Source organism: Chionomys nivalis, chromosome 20, assembly GCF_950005125.1.
Source record: "Chionomys nivalis chromosome 20, mChiNiv1.1, whole genome shotgun sequence".
Classification (NCBI taxonomy): Eukaryota; Metazoa; Chordata; class Mammalia; order Rodentia; family Cricetidae; genus Chionomys; species Chionomys nivalis.
The window spans coordinates 39,936,680-39,949,190 of NC_080105.1; the positions used below are offsets into that span (position 1 = coordinate 39,936,680).

The 12,511-nt window shown below is 38.6% G+C and overlaps 1 protein-coding gene across 1 annotated transcript in view; it reads left to right on the forward strand.

Annotated features, from left to right (window-relative positions):
• The window catches only part of Tnks (tankyrase), a 146,455-nt gene that overhangs the window by 115,450 nt on the left and 18,494 nt on the right, over positions 1–12,511 (forward strand). Inside the window, exons 13-19 of the mRNA XM_057752365.1 lie at positions 2,157–2,236; positions 3,643–3,788; positions 6,279–6,444; positions 7,759–7,978; positions 8,411–8,520; positions 10,797–10,985; positions 11,364–11,601. Coding sequence (XP_057608348.1) covers positions 2,157–2,236; positions 3,643–3,788; positions 6,279–6,444; positions 7,759–7,978; positions 8,411–8,520; positions 10,797–10,985; positions 11,364–11,601 — 1,149 coding nt within the window. The remainder of the gene's footprint in view (positions 1–2,156; positions 2,237–3,642; positions 3,789–6,278; positions 6,445–7,758; positions 7,979–8,410; positions 8,521–10,796; positions 10,986–11,363; positions 11,602–12,511) is intronic.

A 12,511-nucleotide genomic window follows, 5' to 3' on the forward strand; every position in this document is an offset into this window, starting at 1 on the left:
ATAGTTACTGCATCAATTTCTCACAATATTGTCCATAAATTTTAACAATGGTTAACCAAATGGGGATGAAACATCAAATAAATCCAGCAAATTGGATCCATATAATGCCTTTAAAATGCCTTCAAAGCAAATGCATTTCAAATATATGATTTCTGGGGAAAATGAAATTGAATATGGAATCATAAATATAAAGTTTCAGTTACTATTATAATTCTACTCTAAAATTGATTTGTGATACATATAGTTAATTAAATGCTTAACTTAGGAAATGGTAGGACTCAGTTTGCCATATCCATTATTGATCTAGAAAGATAATGCAAAATAGAACTGTCTAAAGTAGGGCCTTTTAAAACCATGGAGAAATGTTGGGTTTTCTTTGTGTTTTGTTTGAGGGTTTTTTTATACTAGCGTTTCTACATTCCCTGATCTCTTAACCTCGAGACACAGTCTAAGTTGCCAGTGCTAGTCTTGAACTCACTCTGTAACCTAGATAGGCCTCTATCTGTAATATTCATGCTTCACCTACTTTTTCGGGAGCTGGGATTTGCCTTCCAAGCCCCGAAACAAGTCTGTTCTGAACTTAGTTTTTTAGATTTGTGCAGATGCAGAGCTGCCCAGCTGCTGTCATTATAAGTCAGCATGTTTAACGTTTACTCTTTGACCTTTCCATAGTTCTTAGAAGCATTCTAGCTGGTGCACAAGATATTTTGCTTGGCTAGAAAACGACTCTTTCCTAGTCATCCCCATCAGCATGCTGTGATGAGTAACCTAAGGACACAAAAGATGAGTTTTCTCTTGCTGGAATCACTCTCGTAGAGATGCAGGACAGCCTCACTCACCTGTAAGTGTAGCACACATGCCCTGTGAGGATGGAGATGGGGGACAGAAAGGAGGCGAACACAGGTAGCCAAAAGAATTAGGTTTGACACAATGATTCTAATATGAAGTTGACCAAAATCAACTTGGCAAATATTTTTTGAGTTGCATTTATAAAAGGATAATATAAATAAGATCAAGGATCTGGTTCTAGTCCTTAGCATCTCCACAGACTAACTAGTGCAATATAACACATTCTTTAGGAGAAATAATTTAAAAATGTACTTCATTGTCTGAGATATTCTTTTTTCCTCTTTAGTCTTGGTATTTTATCTGCTTTAATCTTAGTATTTTATCTGCTAAGTATTATTAATATGATCAAATAGTTTGTCTTTATGGAAGAATTCTTTAACCTATCTATAAAAGTCACTCTGCCGAACAAAGCACTGTAGGAAAACTAAAGTGTTTCTTCTAAAATCCGAAGCCTTTTGTAGCGTCACTTGATCCTCCCACTTGGCCTGTGAACTCAGTGTCTCTGATCATGACATAACGTAATCTTAAACTGGAAAGAACTTTGAGGACAAGCACCTCTCACACTTGAAATGCAAAAACTAAGGTAATATGCTGGCTAGAGGGCTCATTGGTTACAGGTGCTTGCTGAGCAAGCCTGACAACCCGATGGATGGAGAGACCTGACTCCTGATCTCTGGCTTCCATATGTGTTATGGCACGGTATCATGGACACTAATAATAATAAATAAAAATATCAGAAATCTGAAGTATCCTCCAAAGTTCACATAGAGCCCAGACCTGTGGGCAGATTTCCTGCCACACACTTCTTTTGTATTGATGTTTGTACATTCTTGAAAACTACATTTAACGTGAGCATATTGAATTTTTTAAAGACCAGTGTTGAATAAATTTTTGTTACATTTATATTTGATAAATCAAAATATCTGACTTGTGTCTAAATGTAATAATCAAACTCAGCATGTTCTGTTTAGCATTGTTATCATATCTCCCAGTTATCCAGGCATTGGAAAGTCTGGAGATGCTTTTGATCTCCTGCTCCAGCTTTGCCTGCTCCCCTTTGAAACAGTCTTTAACCAGAACATTTGATGGCTGAATAGTGGAGCGTTAAAGAGCTCCCCGGTGCTAGAATTATTTAAACTGGATGTCAGTAAGGTATAAATTGAAGTAAAAGGTGCTTATCTAAGTAAGTTGGGGAAGTAACCATCACAGATATAGCCATTCTTAATTTCTCTTCCCTCACCAAACAATCTTCCATAACTTCCTATAGTAACCCAAAAGCCAACCTAATCTTTCTTTCTTGGATACAGAGAGTACTCCTATCCGCACTTCTGATGTGGACTATCGACTCCTGGAGGCCTCAAAAGCTGGAGACTTAGAAACTGTGAAGGTAAAATAGTGCCTTTACTCTTACTGTTGGAATCTTCTACCCAGTTCATTTGTATGCATTTACTACTCAAACTTTAAAAAAAAAAAAATTAAAAACAATTGACGGTATATCTAGACAGGAGAGTTCTCTGCCACTAAAATTTTCCCACTTTGTGCCTTGTAGCACCTAAACCATAAAAAATAAGATATGCATGCATACAATTTTATTACATCAGATGTAATAAAAATTAGAATTTCTTCTTTTTCCACCATGGGGAACCTGGGAAATGAATTCAAGCTGTCTGGTTTGGTGGCAAGTGCCTTTACCCCATGAGCCATTTTGCTGGCCTGGAATATAAAATTTTAAATTCATCTGTTTGTATGCAGGTCGGCAGTATGTGCTTTCAAGTTTCTAAACAATATATTCACAATAAAGGAAAATTTAATTTTGATAGTGGAATGTAAATGTCCAAAGAATACATACAAATTGAAAATTCAATCTGGTGTATTTCTTTCTGAAAAGACTAAGAAATTATTAGAAGCTAACTGGGTGTGGTAGCTCATGCCTTTCACCCCCTTGGAAAGCTGAGGCATGAGCATTGCCGTGAGTTCTGGGATAGTCTGCACTATATGAATGATATTCTACCTCTTCTCTCCCCACCACCACCTCCTGGGGGGAAGGGAAGAGAGAGAGAATTAGAAGGAGAAGGGAAGGAAAAGGTTGTTCACTGTATAAAGTGTGTTAAAATTTGAAACACAGGATATACAGTTTCTTTGGCATTCAGCCAGAAAAGAATAGAATCAAGAGCTTGTAGGTTCTAAAAAGCAAGTTTCTCTTGACCCACATTCAAGGAGACTTAGTTTCTCTAGTTCCTTGTGGTCAAGTTGATATGAGCAAAGAACAGCTAGGTGTACTGTAAAAATTCATGTGTGATGAGAATGACACAGAAGAGGCGGGAAGCTCTATTTGCTGCCCTTGGGGGTTTCTGTTGGATTGGTCTAGGGCATGCTGACAAAGACTAAATTCCTCTATCTATATATCTATATCTATGTGTGTGTGTGTGTGTATATATATACACTGAGAGTGTCTGTGGTCACTGTACTGACAAACGGAGTGGGGATTCTCCTTTGGAGCATTTTGAAACAGTATGCAGCCCAGACTGTCCTCAAACTCACTGTGTAACCCAGATTTAATTTGGACCTCCCAAATTAAAGATCCTCCCACCTCACCCTCCCCAATTCTGGGATTTTAGGTGTGCTTCACCATGTCTGGCTATGGTGCTGATTTTTAACATTTTAATTACGTCATCCCGAGAATACTTGCTATATAATAATAGTGATCTAAATGCTACACAATTTTAGAGAAAAATCTGTGAATGATTGTTAATGGTGTTGTTTCTGTCTCTGTGTCTGTGTACATCACAAAAGCAACTCTGCAGCCCACAGAATGTGAATTGCAGAGATCTGGAGGGCCGGCATTCTACACCCCTACACTTTGCTGCAGGCTATAACCGCGTGTCTGTTGTGGAGTACCTTCTACACCATGGAGCTGATGTCCATGCCAAAGACAAAGGGTATGTGTTCAAATCCAGGTCTTTGGGCTTCATTTTCCTCATACTTAATCTATTTATATATATTTTAGCATAAAATTACATATTTTTTACCTACAGAACATAACTGCTTTCTTTAGAACAAGAAAATTTACAAATGACAGATACTCCTTTTTGAAACATTATGTTTTGGTGTTGTAGGTGCTTTCCCCACTTAAACAATATACATGTTTCACTTAAATCATGATTTAAACGAACACACAGTATAGAAAGACAAGGGTCATTCATCCCACCTTCTAAAGATGCAAAGTGAGCAGTTTGCCTGTAATTCTCCAGCTTTATCTTTGGTTGTGTACACCAACTGTGAATCACTTGGATTGTGCGATTAACACCTCTGAATTTGCACTGTGCAGTAGATAGGCGAGGGTGCTGTTTGATGGTCTGCTTTGATCTTCACCTGGTCTCACCCAGTAGGAGATATGTATGGGACGCCTTCTAACTTGGTGCATCCCTTGCATGCCTGTGTGTAGGATTTTATTTCATTTGTGAATGTTTTCATGTAATTTGTAATTTATGTTCATCTTCTCATATCTTTTTGCTATGAAAAATAGATGATTTCTTCCAAAAAGAATTCAATCCGTGCCAGAATCACCAGTGTTAATAGAAATATAATTCTATTTCTACCAGTTTAAATTGTATTTTTATATTAGACGAATTATTTGACAAACCAGGTAAAACTTTTTAAGCAGCTGCTTAGAAATGTAAGAAGAGTATTTTAGCCAGAAGATTTTCCATAGTCTGAGTTAATTTTGCACCTGCTCAGATAAACCAGCCATGTTCTGTGCACTTGCTCTGCATAGAGCTAGCTATAAGTGAAATTGCATGACTTAGGCTTCAGGCAACCATTATGTGTTTATCTTTCTAAAGTAATGCACCAGACATGATGATTTGAGAACATCATCACTAGTTGTTTCAAAATACTGTAGTGCATTGGAGAATCCAGTGTGCTCCTGTGACTCATTGAAGTACCAGCATATTTCAATAAAGCTTCATTTCAGAGGACACTGATTTCTAGCTAGAACGGCACTGGTATCTTGTTTTTACTGTGTCCTACATCAGCTAAAACTGATCCTTCAGTGCACTGATTTGAAAGTCTGTCTTTTTGAGCTACCTTTGAGAATGTCACCTGGTTTCTGTGAAAACGTGGTCATCTACAAGTTTCCTTAGGAAACAAGGGTGCTAGGTTCTCTTACCTTAGTAGAATTTATGACAAAGAGCCTTTATTTCCCTTGGTGAATTCTCTTCTTATGGGGAAAAGGGTTAGAGTTTGGTTTGTTTGAGATGAAGGTTTCTCTCTGTAGTCTGGCCCCCTGAAAATTGCTATGTGTACACTAGAATGAGCACAAACTTACAGAGATCTTCTGCCTCTGCCTCCTAAGTGCTGGAATTAAGGCATGAACCACCACTGGGGTCAAATTTGAGTTTTCATTGCTTATTGCTTGGTATGTCAACATTTTAAATTGTACAGAGAAACCATTACTGAAACGTTATGAGTTAAAAAATAACTAAAACAAATGGTGAAACTTGTTGACTAAATAAGTAAATGTCCTGTATATTTTATGTATTGCATATTACATTATTGCATATTATGCATCATATAAGTATGCTAAGAATTTTCATTAATAAAATCTAAGTCAAAGAAAATCTGAGAGATGATAAAAACAGATTGGTTAGTATTTGTGCTGATACTTTGTAGCGTACAGAGCTCTGTATTGCTAGGATGAAAGAAAGAGTTGAAAGGGTTATGTTAAACAGGCCCAGTGTCCCAGCTGCTTGGTTTATAGAATGAGTTCAAGAATATCTATCTTAAAATAGAAAAGGCTAGGTGTATAGCTCAGTGGTTGAGTACCCTAGCATGCATGAAACCCTGGGTTTTAATCCCAGCACTACTCAAAAAACTGTATTGTGATTTCATTTTATTCTGTGAGTGTATATATCTACATATATTTCAAGACTATTGATTGCTGGAATATAGGATTTTATATTGGAATTTTTTTAATTGTTAATGTTTGAGTTGGTGAGATGGCTTAGCAGGTAAAGACACCAAACCCTAGAACATGCATAAAGGGAATGGGAGAGAGCTGACTCAGAGTTGTCCTCTGACCTCCACATGTGCCATGGTAACATACCTACTGCACAGTAAATAAAAATTGTTAGTCCTGCCTAGAAATGGGAGCCCATATCTAAGAGACCAAAGAGGATGTATTTCTTTTTGAGCAAATGTTCAGTGTACCCAATCCCATAGAAAGAGGAGGAGTTGAGGCAAAGTCTCATTTAGCCTGTGCTGGGTTGAAAACCCGTCTGTAGCTGAGGATGCCCTCGAACTCCTGCTTTTACCTCCCAAGTATTAAGATTATAGACATGTACCACCACATCCAGCCAAAGAGAATTTCATTATGTTATTTTAGCTGAAAGATCTGATCTGTTTTATAACTCTAATTTTCTTTTGTTTAGTGGCCTGGTTCCTCTTCACAATGCCTGCTCTTATGGACACTACGAGGTAGCTGAACTCTTGGTGAGGCATGGAGCTTCCGTCAATGTGGCAGACTTGTGGAAATTTACCCCTCTCCATGAAGCGGCAGCCAAGGGAAAATATGAAATCTGCAAGCTCCTTCTAAAAGTATGTAGATATGAAGCAGCTGCCTGGCTTTAGTTATTGCTTGAAATTAAGAGTATTGGGATCTATTGAAAACAAGTGCTGAGGAGACCATCCATTTCCAGGTGACGTCATGATACTTACATAGTGTTTGACAGGCCTTTCTGAGTAGATTCAGTAGAGGTCATGTTATTAAAGAAGGTTTTGGGGAGAGCTGATTTGATTTGCATGGTTTATCTAATATAGCACCAATATTAGGAAAAATATCCTAGAAACCTCTTCACTCATGTTGTTGTTTGCAATACAGTTACTATTGCTACCCTCAAAGCTAATGATAACTCAGCCTTACTAAATATCACATACACTTGTTCGTCATGGAAGACAACTGTGTGGTTTCCCATCTTAACCAGAGAAAATTTATTCATTATTCCTGTTACATATAAGCACATTTTATGTTTTTATTTGATACGGTTAATACCATAAATATATATGGCAAATATTAACACTAATTAGTTTTAAAAAGCAAATCACTTTTAGTTCATTATTAATTCATTGTCTACTTGAATATTGGGGTTTATTTGTTTAAAACAAAGTCTTACTCTATAGCCCTGACTGGCCTGGAACTTACAGAGACCTGCCCACCTCTGCCCCACAAATTATGGGATTACAGATGTGTGCCACCACACCTGTGATTTCCACAGTAAGTCAGCAGCTGTCTGTGTCAGGGCTGGCGTAAAAATTCTTGGTCCTCGGGTGTAAATACATCAAGAAATACATTTTTAAAGCTATGATACTTTTTTTAACCAATGTCATTTAGAGTTCAGTAATTTTTTTCTACTTGTATTTATTTTTTTTTCTTTTTAATGATGGTGCCTAAATATCTTTATGCAGTTTGAGTTAGGGCTATAATTCAGTGGTGGATTGCTTGCCTACCAAGTGTAAGGCCCTAATTTTATCACTAAAACTCTTTGTTTGTGGAAGGGGGTATGTTACAATTAAGTCTGGCCAAAATTAACATCTATAAAATTATAAAAAGTGAAAGATTTCAGAGGTAACTTCAAGTCTCTTGGAAAGCTTGTCACAAAAGAACAGAAGATGCCCACTACCCTCCCAGCTTCACTGTCACCCTGGACCCTGAGACTTTAGTTAGTACTTAGCAAGATTTGGGTCACTTTTCTAAGTAGTTAAAAAATAAGCAGAATTTAGATTCCTGCTTTCAAGGTGCATGTAGAATAGATTTTTTTTTTCTGACAAGCCAGGGATAAATAGCAAATTAAATGATGTATATGGGACCTGCCCACTTGCAAACACACAGTCACCATTTGGTTTGTCTTATAGCATGGAGCAGATCCAACCAAGAAAAATAGAGATGGAAATACACCCCTAGATCTGGTCAAAGAAGGAGACACAGATATTCAGGACCTACTGAGGGGGGACGCCGCACTGTTGGATGCTGCCAAGAAGGGCTGCCTGGCCAGAGTACAGAAGCTTTGTACCCCAGAGAATATCAACTGCAGAGACACCCAGGGCAGAAACTCAACTCCTCTGCACCTGGCAGGTAAGCGTCACTGTGTGTCATCCCATGGTCCTTTTTAATGTCCAGTTAAACACTGCTAAATGTGTGCCAGGTGCTTAACCACTTGGCTTGCATGGTGAAAGAGCATTGGTGAGATAGCCCATCAGGTAAAGGTGCTTGTCACCAAGCTTCTCAACCCGAGTTCAGTTCCCGGAACTCATGTGGACAACTGAGAATCAACACCTGTAGATTGTCATGTTCTAAGAACTCCAAACTCATGCTTGGTGCCTGCAATGCCTATGAAAGAGATTGGCATGTATTGTACACTTTAGTAAAGACTCAATTGTGTGAAGATAGTATTAGCCTTTGAGGAAAAAAAAATAAAATCTTAAATTTTTCTGGTCTTTATTTATGCATGTGTGAGAGTTGCAATCGTTTCTCTTCACCTGACATGTCCCTTCTTACTCTTAACAGCAGGCTACAATAACCTGGAAGTAGCTGAGTACCTTCTAGAGCATGGAGCTGATGTTAATGCCCAGGACAAAGGAGGTTTAATTCCACTTCACAATGCAGCATCTTATGGGGTGAGCATGGCATAGTGAACATCTAGAAACCTTCCCTAGCATTTAATTCTTTGCTAAATATGCATTACATGTTAAGGAACAGATTTCTAACAAGCAGCATAGCTGAATGCATTTTAACCATCTATGTAAGTTTTGTGACACTTTCCCTTGTAATTCCTTTTTGAAGAATACCTGCACTTTTGCAAGCATTCTGTCTCTAGCACATTATCTAACACAGTAATTGGTGTGTAATGGGTCATGTATAAATCTTACCTCTACCTCGGACAGATTTTAGAACTTATTGTAGTTGCTTACGCTTATCTCTAGAATCTTAAAAGTATCAAGCCAAGTAGTTAAGCAATTCACACATAGTTTAGTAGCATTCTGCTGAGGGAGTACCCTCCCAAGTGAAAGTGTGAAGCCATCTTTCCAGGCACTGTAACTGTTCACAGGGAAGAGGAGGTGCTCAGGCCTGATGCATCGCAGTAGAAATAAGTCAGACATGAAGAATGCTCCCATGCCTGTCTGGTTTTGCATATCTCCATCTTGGACATAAATCCCCAGTTATCTAGCAGTTCCTGTATACCAGGTTCTTGGGTGATGAGTGACCCCACTGTTCATTTTCATACAACCTACTCTGTGCGTGCCCACAGTTCTGCTTTCCTTCTCTTTCTGCAAAAAGAGAAAACTGAAGAGCATTGCCTTCTGTTTCTGTTGTGACACTGTTCTCAAATGCCAGGTTTGAGCTCCGGCTGCCCTTTGCATCTGCAGTTTTTTTTTAAAAGCCACCTCAGTTTTTTCAAACAGAGAGACAAACATATGTTTAAGAAGCTTAAAGGAAAATTACAAATTTCATGAGAATTTTTTATGATAATGGGCCTTATTCTGCTTAATATACTTTATATTATAATGTGTTAGGTATTATTAATCTGTACATACAAAGGGCAGTTAATTTCTGTACTATTAATAAATATAAAAGTGTTGGTACTTTTTCCTTACCCATAGCCTGTGATTTTATAAGAGTAAGTCATTTGGCTGGTTTGTTTTCTTTCTCATTTTTGCAGTGTTTTCCCTCAAAAGGATGATACTTGAAGGTTGCATGCTATCGTTGTTGTAAAAACTACATACAATTAAATGGCTTTAGCTATAGCTCATATTTCTCTCCTATTTCCCATCTTTTTAAAATTTAGTCCTCTGTCTTTATGCCATTTGTCACTCGCAGCATTTTGTGATTCAGCTCAAGCTAAAACCCATCAAACTAGACACTCTGCGGCAGAGTCAGCCCCTCGTCTAAGTTCCTCACTCAGTCCTCTGCTGTCACAGGAGACCAGAGCTAAGCTGCAGCTTCTTTGTGCATTTAACCCTCGTTTTTTGTTACTATTATTTGCCCTAGTGGTATAGCTACCTAAAAAGAACTGAAAAGCCTAAGAGTTGTAATTCAGCTCTGCTTGGGTAATACTCCTTCTTCTTAATTGGTCTTTTAGACATTTGCCAGCCAATTTAGCAAGCATGTAATTGGTTTCACTAAACACACACTGTAGATTCAATAGGAAGAATGTTTAACAATACATACTGAATACACAGCTCATTTATACACCCACATACATACAAACTATAACTTCTCTTAGACTGTATAATTTTGGAAGTCTTTGCCAATTAGTCTACCAAATTGCATTACTCTTTTAATAAAATACAGGAAGCACAATTTAAGTATCTTGTATGATTTGAGGAATGGCTTTAAATTATCCCATGTTTTGGATTGACTGAATAGAAGTGCTTTTCCAACACATCCTTTGAATGAAAGAAGACAGTTGGGGTTTTATTTTGTTTGAAGTGATTTTGATAAAATCATAGCTTTCATGTTAGAAGTCTGCACATAAACTGCAAAATTAATTTTATAATGTTCTCGTAATCCCCAAAGGGTTTTCAAAGTAGCCTGATCTCAAGAAGAACCCTGGTTTCATTGTGTCCCTCCCCTTCATATTATTGGTAGTGGGAAGCCTTCCTTAGGAATTACTTGATCTTTACTTTCGGAAAAACTAGTTTTAAGCCAGCCTGAGCTACATGAGACCCAGTCTCAGAAAACAAAAACAAACAGAAGGACAAGAGAATCGTTGTGGGAAGACAAGTTCAAAACACAGTAGAGGGGCTGGGTGTGTGTTTGTTTTAAGAAGAAATTTCTATTAAGGATGAGAACACAGGCCTGGAAGGAATTGTTAAATAGAAACAAGGATACTTGATGGAACTCTACCTGGTGGTTTTCTTCTTAAGCCTCTATGTTTTCTTGATTTTCCCAGCATGTTGACATAGCGGCGCTACTGATAAAATACAACACGTGTGTAAATGCAACAGACAAGTGGGCCTTTACTCCGCTTCATGAAGCGGCCCAGAAAGGAAGGACACAGTTGTGTGCCCTACTCCTAGCACATGGCGCAGACCCAACCATGAAGAACCAGGAAGGTCAGACACCTTTAGATCTGGCAACGGTAAGTCCTTGTGGCAGCTGTGGTTATTGTTCACTAGGATGTCAAGCCTGACACTGCCTTCCAGTGCTCACCTGGCAGTTCATTTGGCAGATTTGGTGTTCTTCCTGAAAATCTTAGCCGAAGCCACATGTGCCCTCGGTTCCTTTTGTACTTCTGGGATATCTCATGTGTCATCAGCCCCTTTAGCTTTCTACGCCAGTTACCTAACTTGCAACTCTCTTTCACAGCCACTGCTCAACATTAGATGCCTCTAGCCAAAAGCAAGTGTCAATTTTCATGCCTGGTAGTCTTAAAAAAAAAAAATCACAAAATGCTTGGTGCTTAGTGAAAGACTTAACATTTATAATGTTTTTGTGTTTTCTTTAATTATTATTTTAGGCTGATGATATCCGAGCTTTGCTGATAGATGCCATGCCCCCGGAGGCCTTGCCTACCTGTTTTAAACCTCAAGCAACTGTGGTTAGTGCCTCTCTGATCTCACCAGCATCCACCCCCTCCTGCCTCTCTGCTGCCAGCAGCATAGATAACCTGACTGGCCCTTTGGCAGAGCTGGCTGTAGGAGGGGCCTCCAATGCAGGGGATGGTGCTGCCGGTGCAGAAAGGAAAGAAGGAGAAGGTGAGTAGTGCTTCTTGGGTTAAATTTTTTAGTGGGTCAGTTACTTTTTTCTTTTGGTTATTAAAAACTTAAAGATAGTCTTTCTCTTAACCTTTATGAGTTCAAGGACATCCTGGACTACACGGTAAGACCCTATCAAAGATGGGGGTGGGGTATGAGAGGAAAGGGGAAGGAGTAAGGAAATAAGGACTTGATAACCAGCACCGACGTAAAAAGCTGGGTACAGTGACTGAGTAGTCCCAGTCCTTAAGAGGCAAAGGCAAGAGGATCCCTGGGACTTGCTGGCCAGCCAGTTTAGAACCAGGTCCAGTAAGAGACTCTCAAGAAAGTGGGTGGATGGATGAATTGATAGATGGATGGATGAATAAACGAGATCCAGGTTCAGTAAGAGATGGATGGATGGATAGGTGGATGGATGGATGGATGGATGGGCAGGCAGGTGGGCTGGTGGGTGGTCAGACAGACAAACAGGTGGATGGATGGATAGATAATGAGGAAGACACTCAACATTGACCTCTGGCCTCCACAGACACAAACATGCATGCACACATATACTATACACACAGAAATAAAGTAATTTTTAAAAAGAATAAATCAGAACAATAGCTGCTACTTTTGACTTTTTCTTTTTTAATACATTAAAAGTATTTTATCAGATATGGGCTGGAGTACAGACGCTGCTTTTAAACTAGACCAGAGGACCTAGTTTAGTTCCCAGCACCCACATTGGGTAGCTCACAACCCCCTTTACTTCACCTGAGGACTTCAGTATCCTCTTACAGCTTCCAGGGACACCTGGACTCAACCTGTGTATACTCACACATAAACACACAACTAAAAATAGTAAAATCTTTAAATATTATATAAAATAATATTGTTATATTAAAAATTAATATATTTGTTATATATC